This window comes from Oncorhynchus tshawytscha, linkage group LG16 (genome assembly GCF_018296145.1).
Source record: "Oncorhynchus tshawytscha isolate Ot180627B linkage group LG16, Otsh_v2.0, whole genome shotgun sequence".
In the NCBI taxonomy this organism is placed as follows: Eukaryota; Metazoa; Chordata; class Actinopteri; order Salmoniformes; family Salmonidae; genus Oncorhynchus; species Oncorhynchus tshawytscha.
In genome coordinates, this window is record NC_056444.1 from 62,240,126 (window position 1) to 62,259,907 (window position 19,782).

Genomic DNA, 19,782 nt, shown 5'->3' on the forward strand with positions numbered 1-19,782 from the left:
GGCCGGTGTGTTTACGGACATATTCAATCAATCCCTATACCAGTCTGCTGTTCCCACATGCTTCAAGAGGGCCACCATTGTTCAAATCAAATCAAATCAAATTTTATTTGTCACATACACATGGTTAGCAGATGTTAATGCGAGTGTAGCGAAATGCTTGTGCTTCTAGTTCCGACAATGCAGTAATAACGAGCAAGTAATCTAACTAACAATTCCAAAAAAAACTACTGTCATACACAGTGTAAGGGGATAAAGAATATGTACATATGGATATATGAATGAGTGATGGTACAGAGCAGCATAGGCAAGATACAGTAGATGATATCGAGTACAGTATGTACATATGAGATAAGTATGTAAACCAAGTGGCATAGTTAAAGTGGCAAGTGATACATGTATTACATAAGGATGCAGTCGATGATATAGAGTACAGTATCAACGTATGCATATGAGATGAACAATGTAGGGTAAGTAACATTATATAAGGTAGCATTGTTTAAAGTGGCTAGTGATATATTTACATCATTTCCCATCAATTCCCATGATTAAAGTGGCTGGAGTAGAGTCAGTGTCATTGACAGTGTGTTGGCAGTAGCCACTCAATGTTAGTGGTGGCTGTTTAACAGTCTGATGGCCTTGAGATAGAAGCTGTTTTTCAGTCTCTCGGTCCCAGCTTTGATGCACCTGTACTGACCTCGCCTTCTGGATGGCAGCGGGGTGAACAGGCAGTGGCTCGGGTGGTTGATGTCCTTGACGATCTTTATGGCCTTCCTGTAGCATCGGGTGGTGTAGGTGTCCTGGAGGGCAGGTAGTTTGCCCCGGTGATGCGTTGTGCAGACCTCACTACCCTCTGGAGAGCCTTACGGTTGAGGGCGGTGCAGTTGCCATACCAGGCGGTGATACAGCCCGCCAGGATGCTCTCGATTGTGCATCTGTAGAAGTTTGTGAGTGCTTTTGGTGACAAGCCGAATTTCTTCAGCCTCCTGAGGTTGAAGAGGCGCTGCTGCGCCTTCCTCACGATGCTGTCTGTGTGAGTGGACCAATTCAGTTTGTCTGTGATGTGTATGCCGAGGAACTTAAAACTTGCTACCCTCTCCACTACTGTTCCATCGATGTGGATGGGGGTGTTCCCTCTGCTGTTTCCTGAAGTCCACAATCATCTCCTTAGTTTTGTTGACGTTGAGTGTGAGGTTATTTTCCTGTTCCTGTTCCCAAGAAAGCTAAGGTAACTGAGCTAAACGACTACCGCCCCGTAGCACTCACATCCGTCATCATGAAGTGCTTTGAGAGACTAGTCAAGGACCATATCACCTCCACCCTACCTGACACCCTTGACCCACTCCAATTTGCTTACCGCCCAAATAGGTCCACAGACGATGCAATCTCAACCACACTGCACACTGCCCTAACCCATCTGGACAAGAGGCATACCTATGTGAGAATACTGTTCATCGACTACAGCTCGGCATTCAACACCATAGTACCCTCCAAGCTCGTCATCAAGCTCGAGACCCTGGGTCTCGACCCCGCCCTGTGCAACTGGGTACTGGACTTCCTGACGGGCCGCCCCAGGTGGTGAGGGTAGGCAACAACATCTCCTCCCCGCTGATCCTCAACACTGGGGCCCCACAAGGGTGCGTTCTGAGCCCTCTCCTGTACTCCCTGTTCACCCACGACTGCGTGGCCATGCACGCCTCCAACTCAATCATCAAGTTTGCGGACGACACAACAGTGGTAGGCTTGATCACCAACAACGACGAGACGGCCTACAGGGAGGAGGTGAGGGCCCTCGGAGTGTGGTGTCAGGAAAATAACCTCACACTCAACGTCAACAAAACTAAGGAGATGATTGTGGACTTCAGGAAACAGCAGAGGGAACACCCCCATCCACATCGATGGAACAGTAGTGGAGAGGGTAGCAAGTTTTAAGTTCCTCGGCATACACATCACAGACAAACTGAATTGGTCCACTCACACAGACAGCATCGTGAGGAAGGCGCAGCAGCGCCTCTTCAACCTCAGGAGGCTGAAGAAATTCGGCTTGTCACCAAAAGCACTCACAAACTTCTACAGATGCACAATCGAGAGCATCCTGGCGGGCTGTATCACCGCCTGGTATGGCAACTGCACCGCCCTCAACCGTAAGGCTCTCCAGAGGGTAGTGAGGTCTGCACAACGCATCACCGGGGGCAAACTACCTGCCCTCCAGGACACCTACACCACCCGATGCTACAGGAAGGCCATAAAGATCATCAAGGACATCAACCACCCGAGCCACTGCCTGTTCACCCCGCTGCCATCCAGAAGGCGAGGTCAGTACAGGTGCATCAAAGCTGGGACTGAGAGACTGAAAAACAGCTTCTATCTCAAGGCCATCAGACTGTTAAACAGCCACCACTAACATTGAGTGGCTACTGCCAACACACTGTCAATGACACTGACTCTACTCCAGCCACTTTAATCATGGGAATTGATGGGAAATGATGTAAATATATCACTAGCCACTTTAAACAATGCTACCTTATATAATGTTACTTACCCTACATTGTTCATCTCATATGCATACGTTGATACTGTACTCTATATCATCGACTGCATCCTTATGTAATACATGTATCACTAGCCACTTTAACTATGCCACTTGGTTTACATACTTATCTCATATGTATATACTGTACTCGATATCATCTACTGTATCTTGCCTATGCTGCTCTGTACCATCACTCATTCATATATCCTTATGTACATATTCTTTATCCCCTTACACTGTGTATGACAGTAGTTTTTTTTGGAATTGTTAGTTAGATTACTTGCTCGTTATTACTGCATTGTCGGAACTAGAAGCACAAGCATTTCGCTACACTCGCATTAACATCTGCTAACCATGTGTATGTGACAAATAAAATTTGATTTGATTTGATTTGACCTGTAAGATTGCGCCGAAGAGGTTGGTTGACGTTTTACATGCCCATAATCAGTTGTGCTATTTTGTTTGTTTCTTTGCATTGTTTGTAACTTATTTCGCACATAATGTTGCTGCTACCGTCTCTTATGACCGAAAATAACTTCTGGACATCAGAACTGGGATTACTCACCACGAACTGGAAGAAGCTTTTTCCTTTAACGAGTCCGACGAGAAAAATATACTGCTTTCCTGGGAACAGGCCCAGATCCCCGTCATTTGTGTGAATAAAAGGCAGATGAAAAGAGGATGCATATCAGGCTTCCTTTTGAGAATCCGTAGGCGAGGGAGTAAACTCCCACTGCCATCATTTCTACTTGCTAACATGCAACATGGAAAATAAAATTGATGATCTACAGTGAAGCATGGTGGTGGCAGCATCATGCTGTGGGGATGTTTTTCATCGGCAGGGACTGGGAAACTGGTCAGAATTTAAGGAATGATGGATGGCGCTAAATACAGGGAAATTCTTGAGGGAAACCTGTTTCGGTCTTCCAGAGATTTCAGACTGGGATGGAGGTTCACCTTCCAGCAGGACAATGCCCTTAAGCATACTGCTAAAGCAACACTTGAGTGGTTTAAGGGGAAACATTTAAGTGTCTTGAATGGCCTAGTCAAAGCCAGCCTCAATCCAATTGAGAATCTGTGGTATGACTTAAAGATTGCTGTACACCAGTGGAACCCATCCAATTTGAAGGAGCTGGAGCAGTTTTGTCTAGAGCAGTTTTGTCTAGAGCAGTTTTGTCTGGCTAGTTGTGCCAAGCTTATAGAGACATACCCCAAGAGACTTGCAGCTGTAATTGCCGCAAAAGGTGGCTCTACAAAGTATTGACTTTGGGGGGGATGAATAGTTATGCGTGCACAAATGGTCTGTTTTTTTAAAAATTCCAAGTTGTAAGGCAACAAAATAGGAAAAATGCCAAAGGGGGTGAATACTTTCGCAAATCACTGTAGCTACCTTTTTAAAAAGGTCAGTCATCATCATTAATGAGAAACTGACTAAACTGCCTTTCGTTGATTATATAGAACACATTTAATTGTGAAAGAAATCAATTATATCTATTAAAATTCTTTAATAATATTTATTTATGTTATTTATTTGACATTTTGTAGGATAAAATCTCTTGAGATGCACCATTTCATTTTCAAGAGTGTAAAAATAAAATAATACTCAGTAACTAAAATAATGGCAACTACTATCTTATAATAGTAACAATTAAATTACATATTAAAAAAAGCATACATTAAGAGCATAATAAAGTAATTTATGTACAACTACTAATAGGCCTACAGCTAATAAAAACTACTGCTACAATTACTAATACAACTAATACAAAACATGTACCTATAATATATACTGTACATATATACTTACTTACAAATATCTTCACATGGTGATGTTTCTACTAAAAAACAGAAACCGTTTTTTCTTAAAATTAACAATTCACTGTGTGATTTTCAAGCCTGGATTTTAATAGGTAAATTATTGAATCAGTTGGGCCTTTGTAACTGAGAGAACTTACTCCAACCTCCTAATGTAGGGCGGCTTGGGGTTAAATGCCCCACTCCTGTAATTCTCACAGAAACCAGTTTATGTCATAATTTTTTTAAACAGATGCAACTAGTTTTGCTCAACAAAAAAATGTAATCTGTCTCATCCCAACTTTTTAAGTTACTTCAACAAAACTAGTATAAATCCCCCCTTGAGAGAATTGAGACGTGGATTGTGTATGTGTGCCATAGGCAAGCCAAAATATTTAAGTACACAGTATGGTAGTCGGTGCCAGGCGGACTGGTTTGAGTATGTCAAGAACTGCAACGCTGCTGGGTTTTTCACGCTCAACAGTTTCCCATGTGTATCAAGAATGGTCCACCACCCAAAGGACATCCAGCCAACTTACTTTTAGTGTTGAAGCATCATCCAGACAGTTTTTTTTGGTTCCATTCCTGATATTTCTTTGGCAGGCTTAGGTGCTTGCATTAGCCACATAGTGGTAGTGGCCAGACTCACCCAAATACGTGCTTCAAAAAATCTCCACATAAAATTCTAAAGACTATTAATTAAGTTTTCGGGGAGGCTGTAGAAAAATCTGATATTGTTTTTTTCTGCAAACTTTTGCAATTGTGCTTTTAAAGAAAATGGACTAGCTACTTCAGTCGTTTCCAATGGGAGCAAATTAATAATAGTTGGCAGAACAAGCAAGGACGTGGGCAGAGCCAAGCATGAGTTAGTGAAATCCTATTGGCGCGTTCTAGCATTTATTTGCATATTTCCGTTAGGAAAAGTCTACTCTGTGAGGTGTGCTTGTGCAATAACTAAATTTGCACTCCTTCTAAACAATGCCATTTTTTGAAACTTCGGCAAAGGTTAAAGTCTACAAAACCCTGTCCACTCTGTTGTTACAGATTATAGTTTTGGAAACAGAAAACCGTATGGAGGTCAAATATTTCATAGATGAGAAAATTTTAAGAATGTTGACCAAAATCCATCTTCTCCCACTGGGCTTCCTTTCATCACCATATTTGGCAGTGAATGGAAATGCAAACTGGATACTTCACATTTATATGTCCAGTGAAATATCTGTCTCATTGTTCTAGTTGGCCTAGATGTCACTAGCTTGGACAGGGATAAGATTACAGAAAGCCTAGATGACAAAGAAGCTACATGTAACCTTTAGTTAACTAGGAAAGTCAGTTAAGAACAAATTATTATTTACAATGACGACCTACCCCAGCCAAACCCAGACAACGCTGGGCCAACTGTGCGCTGCCTTATGGGACTCCCAATCATGGCTGGATGTGATACAGCCTGGATTCAAACCAGGGACTGTAGTGGCACCTCTTGCACTGAGATGCAGTGCCTTAGACCACTGCGCCACCCAGGAACCCATAGGTTGTTGGAATGCTAAAGTAGTAGTGTAGAACATGTTTATATGTTCATTTACTTATCCAAAAGTTTATTTTTTTATTAGTTGTACTGTATGTGTGTTTACTTTTATAACCTTTATTACAAATCAATTGTCTACAAAACATACTGTACTTGCACAGTGTTACCTTTATTTGGGAACATGCTTATGTGTCATAAAATTATTTGGGAACAATGTTAAAGAACAAGTAACTTTATGTTGTTCACATAGTCAAAGGCACTTATACACCTTGTATTTACATGGTTATAGCCATAGACATGTTGTGTAATACAACTTGTCGTCATTACGTATTCAGTCTTTATACTTTCTTGAAAATCAAGTGGTACAGAGAAGCAGGTGCGTGTCACACCCTGATCTGTTCCACCTGTCTTTGTGCTTGTCTCCACCCCCATCCAGGTGTCGACCATCTTCCCCATTATCCCCAGTGTATTTATACATGTGTTCTCTGTCTGTTGCCAGTTCGTTATGTTTCGTCAAGCCTACCAGCATTTTTCCTGTGCTCCTGTCTTGCTCTAGTTCCTGTTTTCCTGGTTTTGACCATTTTGCCTGAGCCTATCTGCCGTTCTTGGTTCTGTACCTTGTCACACCACCCTGGATTACTGATGTCTGCCTGTCCTGACCCTGAGCCTGCTTGCCGTTCTGTACCATTCGGACTCCGCTCTGGATTACTGACCTCTGCCTGCCCTTGACCTGTGGTCCATTGGCAGCTAAAAAAATGAGCACATAGAACTCAGAGATAGGATGGACCAATGCAGCAGTAGGCCTATGACTTCTATCGTTAACTAAGTAAAAATAAATAGGCCTATAGCCGACAAATAAAAATGCCTGTTCTTTCAATCACATTTATCTCTCTACTCCGCCTGTCTGCCTCCCTTTATTTCTTTCTGTCTTGACTTGAGCTATCACTAGTGAAGTCCAACATTGTATCAAATCATCAACTGGGTCCGGCCAGAAGCTGTCGCTAGCGAACTTGAAACATTGTATTAAATAGCCTATTCCGGACCCTCAGAGTTTCCCGTGCCAGTGAGCTGGGTACAGACAGCTTTACTGGATATATAGGATCATCAGATCATTATATTTTGCCCTTTCACACCAAGGCTTGGTGATTATCAAGTCCGGGTATGTTGGAAATATTTTTCAAATACTGAGGAATATTGAATTTCTGTTGCACACATATCCAGATGATTGCTGCATATCATTTTGCGCAATAACACTGTTGGCATGATCAAGGCATAATCAATCTTTCTGTTGGTGGGCGTCTCGGTCAAAGACAGAACACTGGTGTATAGCCCTGGTGTATAGGCTGCAAAGACATGAGATGGCTGTAGAGTTTATTGTGGGGACGTTTTAAAGCACATAGTCAGGCCACTACCACTAAATGGCTCATGCAAGCAATTAAGCCAGCCAAACAAATTTCAGGAATGGAACTCTGACCAAAACAACTATTTGGATGATGCTTCAACACTAAAAATAAGTGGAAAATTAGGTCTAACAGTGTGCAGTGCCATTTTGTTTCGATATTTGATCAATTTAAAATACGATACCAAGACTATAGCTTTTAAGAGTCAATTACTCAAAAATGCCAAAATAAAACGTATAAAATGTGCACAATGTTGTGTGGAATTTGTAAATGGTGCTGTTGTTGAAATATAGTCCATTAAATACTGACAAACTATTAGAAACTTGTTTGGTTCAGTGCTGCTTTTGACATTATCGATCATGGTCTGCTGCTAGAAAAAGTGTTATGGCTTTACACCACCTGCTATATTGTGGATAAAGAGTTACCTGTCTAATAGAACACAGAGGGTGTTCTTTAATCGAGGCCTCTACAACATAATTCTAGTAAAGCCAGTGTGTCTATGTATGCGGATGACTCAACACAATACACGTCAGCTACTACAGCAACACTTAACAAAGAGCTGCAGTTAGTTTCAGAATGGGTGGCAAGGAATAAGTTAGTCCTAAATATTTCAAAAACTAAAAGCAGTGTATTTGGGACAAATCATTCACTAAACCCTACATCTCAACTAAATCTTGTAGTTAATAATGTGGCAATGGAGCAAGTTGAGGTGACTAAACTGCTTGGAGTATCCCTGGACTGTAAACTGTCATGGTCAAAAAATATGGATACAACAGGAGCTAAGATTGGGAGAAGTATGTCCTTAATAAAGCACTCCTCTACCTTCTTAACAGCACTATCAACAAGGCAGGTCCTACAGGCTCTAATTTTGTCGCACTTGGACTACTGTTCAGTTGTGAGAAGTATTGACATGTTGAAAGCACCAAGCTGTCTGTTTAAGCAACTAGCACACAGCTCAGACACCCATGCATACCCCACAAGACATGCCACCAGAGGCCTCTTCACAGTCCCCAAGTCCAGAACAGACTATGGCAGGTGCACAGTACTACATAGAGCCATGACTACATGGAACTCTATTCCACATCAGGTAACTGATGCAAGCAGTATAATCAGATTTTAAAAACAGAGAAATATACACCTTATGGAAGAGTGAAGACTGTGAAGCAACACAAACATAGGCACAGACACATGCAGGCACACATAACATGCACTATACACACACATGGATTTTGTTTTGTAGATATGTTGTAGTGGAGTATAGACCTGAGGGCACACACTTACGTTGTGAATTCTGTAATGAATGTATTGTAATGTTTTTAAAATTGTTTAACTGCCTTAATTTTACCAGACCCCAGGATGAGTAGCTGCTGCCTTGGCAATCAAAATTCAGTATCCCTATAGCTTTAAAAAATGTTGCTTGACCTCTAGCTTCCTATATTCACCTGAACCTAAATTGTTTAATACCATTATGCTTCTCACACATGTTGCTCTCAGAACGACATCACCAATGCTACAAATTAAAATGAATATTCTCATTGAGGTACTCACCACCTAGCAGATTCAGAACATTATTGGAGAGTGTATTAACCTTGAGTCATAATGATTTTATGAGTGAAACTGTGTTCTATGCTTGCAGCCTGGACCACTGATGTCATATATGCACCCTTATTGTGACACAGTACACAGTAAAGGGGAGGAGTCAGTCAACATCCTGAACATTGATACCGCTCCAATCTACATTATCTATGGTAAAATTAATCAGTTTTATATAACATACTTGTAATTTGAGAAGATCATTGGCCAAAATAATGCCCAAATTATCACAGAAAATAACAGTGCAGCCTACCAGAATGTAATATGCTATCTTGTATCAGCTATTGAAGATATCTATTGATTCAGTCATTGACATACTGTACTTAATCAAAAAGTTAAAAAAATATACATTTAAGATGAGATATTTCAAAATATTAATGAAATCAAATACTGTAAAGATGTACATTTATTGCCACATTACATGTCATACAAGACAGAGTGCTTCACAATCATTCATAAGCAAATCTCCCAAATGAATCATTTCTTTAAACCTGATCAATAATACTGGAACTGCCATTAACCAGAAAATATAAATTCATTACAAGTCACCTCAACTTTTTCAGTATTGTTCACAAAACATTTCATTCTGTTTACAATGATGTTTCTCTCTTCCCTTTCTTCTTTGGCTGTAATCAGAGAAATTCAACACAAAACAAACTCAAGAGGCCAAGATGTACTGCATGGTCAATGTCAACATCATCCCTCATTCACCAGCATAGAAAGAGACACACTGTATTGACTCTACAGAGGAAACTATGTACACCAATATCCTCATAGTCAACCACAACCCTGAACACATTCACACACACCCTATCGCAGGCACTATACATTTGCAAAGAAACTAAAGGGTATATGAGAGTCATCCAATGTGATTGAGATTGATTCTGTGTGCAAAACATTGTCAACCGCTGCTTTATTTGGCTATGCTCTGTCTATATACTAAGTGTATTTAGAGCTGGCACTAGAGTGACCGGCTCCGAGAGGTTCTGGTCAGGTGTTCCTTTGCTCTGAAGAACCTTCTGTCGATGCCTTTCCTCTTGTCGCTTTTTCTTCACCAAGTGCTGCTGCTCTTTCCTCTGCTTGTTTGAAGCCTGAGAGAGGGGTTGAAAATCAGGGGGTCAAGATGAAAAGGGGGAGACTTCATGTCCGTTCTGAATTAAATAGAGAAATGCAGGTCTATTTAATCTGAAACTTGAATTGAAATAGTCGCACAGACTCAGAATACTGATACAGAACTGGGATTTGAGTGCAGAGCCGTCATACAGCGATAACACTCTCGGGCACGTCCCATATACTATTACAACTCCCCACATGAGACCAGGGTTCAATCTATGTGTTCACCTTTCCCACTGTTTCTCCAACTTGCCTCTCTCCCCATCTAATTTCCTTACTGTCTGAATAGAATGTGTTAAATTACAAAAGAATATATATTTTTAAAGAATTAGAATTTGAGTATCTTACCTTGGATTTGTGTAGGTTGCCTCCATCAGGTGGAAGTTTGTGATCACTGCATTCTGTCACTGCCTCTCTACACGCAGAGCATGATCCCGAGGCACACTGGCCGTGACACACTTGGGCTGATAGCTCAGAATCCAACAGCCACCCAGCGTTGATTGTGGCGACACTCAGCCGAAACAGATTCTCCTCTTCACCTGAGAGACATAGCACACAAAACACATGGGGTCAGTTGCAGTGAATATATCAGATGCTCCTGTTGATCATTATCAAGAGGTTTCTGGTTGGTAGCTCCCTCTAAAAGATGGAAATCCCCAAAACAGCCAATAAACATCAGTTGTATTTATTAGCAATGTTTATTATAAGAGGTAGGCTAAGACTGCAGACAAATTAAAGTTTGACAGGGAGTTGGGGTTAGAAAAGGACCCCAAACAGCTAGTAGACACTGATAATCAGAATGCACTGGGGGAGAAGACACTCACAGTTCGGGCCCATGTTCTTCAGGGAATTTAGGATCACATTGTCCTCCTCTAAGGAGGTGGGCGAGGGGGCTTTCCGTCTGTCTGTCTGGCTGTCACCAAACTCACGCTGCCCACTCGAATTATGTAGATTCTGAAGGGACAAGAGTGGGGTGGGGGGGGTAAAGGATATTGTGAGAATAGGACTAATCCAAAGGTCAAAATATTTGGTAGTGTGTTTTAGCTGAAAGGGTCGTTTTCGTACCTCTATACGCAGCTGAGCAGGGCTCTCAGAGTTGTCACCGAATGGTCTTACGCTGTCATAATGGTCTCCATAGCGATAGGCAATGTGTAACTCTCGGCCAACCAGCTTCTCAGAGCCATTTATCTGAATTGAGGAAACATAATGAGTAGGAACTATCAATAGGGGTATTTCGTACATTCTGTTTCATTAGAAGAGGACTTCAGTTTAAAAAACAGTAGTGTGCCAGAATGTGGTCTCGTGGTAGGACCATATATACCACCTCGCAACAGGGGATTCATGCCTCTCCTCGCTGACTTTTTCATATATACCCTTCTATTTTGTACTACGCCCTTATTTACTTTCCTATTGTTCTTTCTGAAAAATGTTTAATAAACTAAAAGAATAGGCCTACTTAATGAGATTGTTTGTTTTTAAAGGAGATCCCAAAGTCAAATAAAGTGCTTACCCAATTGTGCATTGCTATACCCTTTATACAGCTTAATATCTCTAGCCAAAAGTAGTAAACTATATGGGCAATAGGGTGTCATTGAGGTTACTACCTCCCACAGTGGGGTGTTGAGCTGATGAATGACCACTTTAAGCTGTTGGCTGCGGGCAAAGGCCACGATGGCATCATTGCCAGCAAAAGTACCAGGTTGGGAGAGGTTTGACACTGAGAGGAAGAGAACAACATAACAACAGAGAGAAACATTAGTGACAAGACCTTTAAAGACAATATTTAGGTTGACCAAATAGTATTTGGTTTCTATCATATTGGGCCATTTCCTTACAATGCTGTGCGAAGGGCACATCATCCTCCACAAAGGGCTCAAAGTCCTGCCGATGTGACATCATGTACTGCACAGTCTCCTGGCGCAGGCGCAGGTGTCCCCGAGAGTGTCCCTCCAACTGGTCACCCAGAGCCCGGAACAGGCAATTACTACAGGACAGACACCGTATTAGTCAACGTTATAACAGACATTTATAACAGCACTTTGGTGGCATTCCAGGCTGACTACATTTCAGACTTTGCATTGCATCAACCAATGAGTACATGCCACATCATCAATTACATTCTGGCATCAGAATGCTATATCATATGATATGTGGTTAGCTGATATGTTAAATACCTATTGCGTTGTGAGGTCTGGCAAGTGTCTGCAATGTAGTCAGCCTGGAATGTGGTCCTTCTCTCTCTGAATCTTACCCATCTCCAGGCACCTCTCTCAGTTTGAGCCCCAGCGCATGGAGCTGGTTGGAGAAGCTGACGAACTCCTCTCCATCATCCCTGTCCTGGGGCCGGTTCTTACGGTCCTTTGCGATTGCCCTGCGCGCGGACCGCTCATCCCGCTTCCGCTCCGCGTCACACTTCCTGTTTCCACCACGCACTGGCTTTCCTGTCTGCTTCCGAGACATGGCTGCCGGGCCTACAGACACAGATCTTTACAGATGCAGTAGATCTCTCAGTCATTCACTGGCACATGCAGTTGGGTTACTTCCACACAGGTGGAATCCTGTGTTTCAGAAAGAGGAGGGAAAGAATAGATGAGAGTTTGAATGCAACTTAGAAAATGAGCTACAACGTGTAACAACTCAGTTACTTCCACATACACTAACTGGGATAGTAGCCAGCTACAAAAAGATGGTTCATATTAGCTAGTTACAGTCAGTTGATACGTGGCACAGCAGGCAATTGCAATTCCAAATGGGTTAGCTAATTATGATGTAGCGGTCTAGCTCTCAAACTGTAGGCAGCATTCTGCCTTCTCCTAACTGTTTTCAGCCTTCTGCTTCGCCCACGACTGGCTCATGTGAACTACAATCCCAAAGCTGTTTTTTTGTTCAGAAACGTCAATAATCATCGCTTGTGATATAGCTTTCAAAACATATGGCCTTTATCTTTCATAAGCGAGAAACTATCCTTAAAATTAATATATATATATATATATATATATATATATATATATATATATTACTGTAGCAGTTTTGCACAGATCCATACATCTATGGGTGCCTCAATCCACAAAACTACACTTCTGATAAACTTCCCGAGTTATGCTTAGAAACAAGTGTTTGGAGCACACTAGATAGCTAATTAGCACGTCTTTTTTCATTAAACAAGCGCTGTAACATGGAGATATGGTCATGTGGGAACACTGAGTTAACCCTAAGCCCTGTAAAAAGGTGTATCTATTTAACCTTTCCTTGTATTATTATTTCTCGCTGATATGAAAGATAAGATCCTTATGCTTCCAAAACCATACCACAAACGATGTGTTGGGCGGTTAACAAAACTACTCCATAGAGAAGACGCCTTCATCCAATGACTTACACTATATATACAAAAGTATGTGGACACCCCTTGAAATTAGCGTATTCAACTATTTCAGACACACCTGTTGCTCACAGGTGTATACAAATCGAGCATACAGCCATGCAATCTCCATAGACAAACATTGGCAGTAGAATGGCCTTACTGAAGAGCTGAGTGACCATCATAGGATGCCACGTTTCCAACAAGTCAGTACGTCAAATTTCTCCCCTCCTAAAGCTGCTCAGGTCAACTGTAAGTGCTGTTGTGAAGTGTGAAGTGAAGTGGAAACATCTAGGAGCAACAATGGCTCAGCTGCGAAGTGGTAAGCCACACAAGCTCACAGAACTGCCTCTGGAAGCAACGTCAGCACAAGAACTGTTTGTTGGGAGCTTCATGAAATGGGTTGCCGTGGCCGAGCAGCTGCACACAAGCTTAAGATCACCATGCGTAAGGCCAAGCGTCGGCTGGAGTGGTGTAAATCTTGCTAACATTGGTCTCTGAAGCAGTCGAAACGCGTTCTCTGGAGTGACGAATTACGGTTCAACATCTGGCAGTATGACAGACGAATCTGGCCCAAGGCATTATGCCAACTGTAAAGTTTGGTGGTGGAGGAGGAATAATGGTCTGGAGTGGTTTTTCATGGTTCGGGCTAGGCCCCTCAGTTTCAATGAAGGGAAATCTTAACGCTACAGCATACAATGACATTCTAGACAATTCTGTGCTTCCAACTTTGTGGCATCAGTTTGGGGAAGACCCTTTCCTGTTTCCGCATGACAATGCCCCCGTGCACAAAGCAAGGTCCATACAAAAAAGGTTTGTCGAGATCTGTGAGGAAACACTTGACTGGCATGCACAGAGCCCTGACCTCAACCCCATCGAATACCTTTGGGATGAATTGGAACACCAACTGCGAGCCAGGCCTAATCGCCCAACATCAGTGCCTGACCCCACTAATGCTCTTGTGGCTGATGGAAGCAAGTCCCTTCAGCAATGTTCCAAATCTATTTGAAAGCCTTCCCAGGAGAGTGGAGGCTGTTACAGCATCAAAAGGAGACCAACTCCATATTAATGCCCATGATTTTGGAATGAGAGGTTTGAGGAGTAGGTGCCCACATACACTACATGACCAAAAGTATGTGTAATGAAATGGAACAGAGTCATGATCAAGGACCGGTCATGCTAGCTAGCTGGTAGACCTGGCATCCTGGATAACAGCAACAGCTGACAGGGCATAGAGATCCTATTAAACTACTAATTATATTAGTATATATTGTATTCTAATGCCTAATTCTGTGACGGGTTGATTTCGACAAGCTTGAGCGAGCCTACGGCTGCGTCAGTAGGCTGGACAATAGAACGAGTCTAAATTCACCCAAGGCTGAAAAAACGGCAAAAGAACGTTGGCTAAACTGGAACACTAGCGCGAGGCCATAGCAAATTAATTGAATAGAACGTTCAGGAGGCGAACTGGTGCCACGGTGTTCAATAGCACTAATAGAAGCTGGCAGGGTGAAAAATACACCAAAATAAGGCCTGTTTTTTCGTGATTACTTCAAGCAGCTGGGACATATGGTAATATTGTGAAACTGGGCTGCACGGCGGATGTAATGAACTAGTTATCAGAAAAAAAGCTGTGTTAAACATTTCATGTGTTCAGCCTAACGTTAGTGGACTGGCCAGTTGACGCGTTACCGTAGCTAGCTATAGCTAATTGCATTCGCTGATCAGCAACTAGCTAGCTTAGGAGCAACTTATGTCAGCTGGATATGACTGCAAGAAAGCTAGGTTAGCCGACTTTTTAGCTAGGTAACTAGTTTGCAAACGTTAGCTGCTAATGCTACTGGATAGGTTTGTTAGCCAGTTGGCTAGCTCCAGTCTCGTTCTCGCTGATTTCGAGTTAACCACAACAGTGAATACATGTCAAGCCATCAGAATACAACGAAGGTAACACGTTACTCACATTCCACAGAGAACACCCGATGATACTCAACGAACGTCCTGTACTACGTTATTTTTACCTAAATAAGATCTGACTCATGAGCTTGTTTACAATTGCTGTTCAGCGCCACCATCTCCGAGTACGGAAGTGTGAGTGCATCAAATCATATCAACAGGTCGTTTTCAATAAAACGTCACAATACGTTTGATTTGGCTGCAAGTAGACCCCCAGCTCCACTAAAACCATTGACAAACTACTTGCCGTTTTCTAGGGATTGTTAAATACATGTTATAACTATTTGGTTTTAATATCGTCACTTATTGAGCATAATCAGCAACGACAAATGTCCGATTATTCAATGCAAAACAATTGCGCACATTTAGCTGTATCATCAGAGTTATACTGCAAGTAATTGCATGCTTTTCATGATGAGTAAACATCAATGATGCATAATAGAAGATGCCTGCACTGAAAATGTCTATATTGGTCTGTTAAAACAACTACTTTTGTGAAAATGTTTTTTACTAAATGTATTTGAGTATTTACCAGCATTTGTAATTTGAGTCTGATAATTATTTGTACTGAACAGTTAATCTGATAATACTTGTGGAATATAAAAAATATTTGCTTGATATGTTTTCCACTTCCTTTAAATATTTAGCAATTGAAACTTATTTCTATGTGTTACCTGAAACGGTCTATTAAATTATTTTACATGTTAGTAGGTGCTCTTATCAAGAGCAATTTACAGTAGTAAAGCCTACATTTTAGTACTGGTCTCCCATGGGAATCAAACCCATAACCCCAGTGTTGCAAGCACCATGCTCTACCAACTGAGCCACATATCATCACAATCCACTTGATGTCTCAGCGTACTCAGGTCTACAGGTACCAAACCTAGATGACCAGCCTATGTACAATACATTAATGTACATTAAGTGGTTTGTAAGGATGTTATAGTAATATTTTCCATGTTATTTGATCAAGAAATTATTTAATTTGATGTGGATGTTTTGTGTCTTTGTCCATCACTTTGCACCTTTGAGGATTGGGTTTTGTTATTTCTGGATTCTATTAGAATGACAATAGCAGAGAACGGGACAGGGCCACAACTCGTACAGTTCCAACTACTGAATCCTGCAAATGTCTTTATTTTTCCGCTGATACTAGTAAAGGCCCAGTGCACTACTTTTGTGAAGAAAAAAAATATATATCTTTATATTAATATATTTTTTAAATTATGATTTTCAGGGGGTGCTACAGCACCCTCAGCACCCCTACTTCCCGCGGCTATGTACCACGGTAAATGGCCCTTCTGCTCTTTGATAGGCAGAGCCCACAAAAGATGTGAAATGAACCTAAACCACTCATAGTTGTCAGGTATAGTTCACTTGTATTAAATATTACTCAAATATCCAATTAATGGTGGCCTATATTAAGAGATATCATGAGGCGACCCTACATGTCTGAAATGACATGATCAATTGATGTTGTATAACTGATGATAGAGCTAAATGTGTGCAATTGTTTTGTATGGAATAATCAGAAATGTGTAGGTCTGACTATGCTCTTCAGGAGGTGATGATATTACAACCAAATAGTTAACATGTATTTGACAATCCCTTGAAAACAGCACGCAGTTGTCAATGGTTTTAGAAAAGCTATGGGTCTCCTTGTTTCACAACAGAGAAATCGAACACTACACCTTTTTGTGACATTTTATTGAAAATTACCTATTCGTAAAACCTTCAGCTAACAATAAAACCCCTACTTCAACTGTGTTGATAAATATGAATTACTTGATTTTCACTAAGCAAGAATGGTTTAGCTAATGTTGATGTAGAGAAATTGGGGATAGAGTGGGGCACAATAACGGAAAGACAACCCCATGGCAATCATCTTTACAACAGTTACATATCTTTGGTCATTATGTAGGCTAGGCCTACTTATTAAAGTTGTGGTAAAGTTCAGATCAAGCTTTCTGTGCTATAAAACAACTTTTGCATATCTACCAACTGAGATATGAAAATTTGGTTGGTACATGACGGTCAACAGTCATCAAACAAACAAGCTCTGAATCATGTTAATGTCAGAAATTTGTGTGTTACAGTGTATGACTCAGGATAAAGTGAAAATGTCTTATATTTTGATGCCCCCCAATGCAGGCCCTAATTTCCAGTCCTCTCCTCCTTATGACAGATTGCAGTTGGAACGAGTCTTGTGGAGGAGGAGTGGGTTGAGGAGGACAGAGAGTGTTTGCTGTGGAGAATACCATCAGACATTGTCACAGATGTAGCCTCAGGACCAAAAAGTGCATCAGCAGGCATTGGAAGGAAAGAAGACGGTCTATATAACAAACACATTCCAGTGTATACCTTCCCAGGTGTATTAGAGATTGGCATTAGAAACTAAAACGATGTGTTCTGGTTTACAAGCTAGGAATGTATTTTCTTGTGTATTTGTTTATCCATTGACATCTTGTACATAAAGTAGCTATCTGCTTTGTTTAAAGTGTAAAGGGATGTACTATACCTGCTCTACTCATTACCTTAGCCCTATATGAGAAGGTAAGGATCAACAAGGTTAACATGATGCCCCTTTTACTATGTGTAGCCTATACAGTTCATTGTTACTAGCTAGTAGTCAGTTAGCCACTGCTAGCAGTCATCACCATTAACTCAGACATCTGCCAGCCTCAGCCCGGTCAATTCCTGCCAGTCTGCACAGCGCGATATCAACCCAGAGCATATCGGGCTGCTTTTTCTCTACCACATCTCTGGAATCCTACCGCAAGCTCTGAACCTTTAGAGGCTACTCCTGGCTAACGTCTCTGTCCCGAAGAAAGCACCAGTTAGCCTGGAGCTAGGCCCATCTCCCGGCTAGCCGAAGAAATCCATCAGACAATTCCTGGGCTTCAATACCTCTTTTGCCAATTGGCCTGGACCCTTTGCTGCTGACACGAAGCCTCATCCATCACGACTGGTCTGCCGACGTAACCGTCCGAGGGGGTTTCAACAGGCTCGTCCGATTGCGACGTCCCCCTGAGGCCCATCTGCTAGCCTGCTAGCCCCGGTCTGCTAGTTGTCTGAATCGCCGTGCCTCCAGCTCGCCTAGCTACTCACTGGACCATATGATCCACATGCCTCTCCCTAATGTCAATATGCCTTGTCTACTACTGTTTTGGTTAGTGATTTTTGTCTTATTTCATTGTAGAGCCTCCAGCCCTGCTCAATATGCCTTAGCTAGCCCTTTTGTTCCACCCCCCTCACCTGGCTTAAATGGTGCCTCTAGAGACAAAACCGCTCTCATCATCACTCAATGCCTAGGTTTACGTCCACTGTACTCACATCCTACCATACCCTTGTCTGTGCATTATGCCTTGAATCTATTCTTCCGCACCCAGAAATCTGCTCCTTTCGCTCTCTGTTCCGAACGCACGAGACGACCAGTTCTTTTAGCCTATAGCCATACTCTTATCCTACTCCTCCTCTGTTCCTCTGGTGATGTAGAGGTTAACCCAGGACCTGCAGCCCCTAGCATCACTCCCATTCCCCAGGCGCTCTCATTTGTTGACTTCTGTAACCGTTAAAGCCTTGGTTTCATGCATGTTAACATTAGAAGCCTCCTCCCAAAGTTTGTTTTATTCACTGCTTTAGCACACTCCGCCAACCCGGATGTCCTAGCCGTGTCTGAATCCTGTCTTAGGAAAATCTTGAAATCTTGAAATTTCCATCCCTAACTGTAACATTTTCCATCAAGATAGAACTGGCAAAGGGAGCGGAGTTGCAATCTACTGCAGAGATAGCCTGCAGAGTTCTGTCATACTATCCAGGTGTGTTCCCAAACAATTCGAGCTTCTACTTTTAAAATTCCACCTTTCCAGAAACAATTCTCTCACCATTGCCGCTTGTTATAGACCACCTTCAGCCCCCAGCTGTGCCCTGGACACCATATATGAATTTATCGTCCCCCCCATTTATCTTCAGAGTTCGTACTGTTAGGTGACCTAAACTGGGACGTGCTTAACACCCCGGCCATCCTACAATCTAAGCTATATGCCCTCAATTTCACACAAATTATCAAGGAACATACCAGGTACAACCCTAAATCCGTAACCATGGGCACCCTCTTAAATATCATCCTGACCAAACTGCCCTCTAAATACACCTCTGCTGTCTTCAATCAGGACCTCATCGATCACTGCCTCATTTCCTTCGTGCGTAATGGGTTCGCGGTCAAACGACCACCCCTCATCACGTTCCCTAAAACACTTCAGCGAGCAGACCTTTCTACAGTGCCTTGCGAAAGTATTCGGCCCCCTTGAACTTTGCAACCTTTTGCCACATTTCAGGCTTCAAACATAAAGATATAAAACTGTATTTTTTTGTGAAGAATCAATCAAGAATCAATCGACTTCGATATTCAATCGATATTGACCTCATCCCGTCAGTAGAGGATGCCTGGTTGCTCTTCAAAAGTACTTTCCTCTTCATCTTAAATAAGCATGCCCCAAGACTTGACTGCCCTTGA

General features: G+C 42.0%; 2 protein-coding genes across 3 annotated transcripts in view; one reads left to right on the top strand and one right to left on the bottom strand.

Annotated features, from left to right (window-relative positions):
* Positions 1 to 17,770, top strand: part of vwa1 (von Willebrand factor A domain containing 1) — a 48,696-nt gene extending 30,926 nt beyond the window's left edge. Inside the window, exons 7-8 of one of the 2 annotated variants that reach the window (XM_024399647.2) lie at positions 8,886 to 8,997; positions 17,452 to 17,770. The gene's annotated coding sequence lies outside the window, so the exon portion shown is untranslated. The remainder of the gene's footprint in view (positions 1 to 8,885; positions 8,998 to 17,451) is intronic. The other variant, XM_024399648.2, reaches the window with a different exon arrangement.
* On the bottom strand, positions 9,231 to 15,425 carry otud3 (OTU deubiquitinase 3). Its single transcript, XM_024399651.2, has 8 exons — positions 15,274 to 15,425; positions 12,207 to 12,513; positions 11,791 to 11,939; positions 11,560 to 11,672; positions 11,021 to 11,143; positions 10,780 to 10,909; positions 10,304 to 10,494; positions 9,231 to 9,933 (listed from the first exon to the last, which is right to left on the bottom strand). The coding sequence occupies exons 2-8, from the start codon at positions 12,413 to 12,415 to the stop codon at positions 9,775 to 9,777; spliced, it is 1,074 nt and encodes a 357-aa protein (XP_024255419.1). The 5' UTR covers positions 12,416 to 12,513; positions 15,274 to 15,425; the 3' UTR covers positions 9,231 to 9,774.
* Positions 17,771 to 19,782: the final 2,012 nt, after the last annotated feature.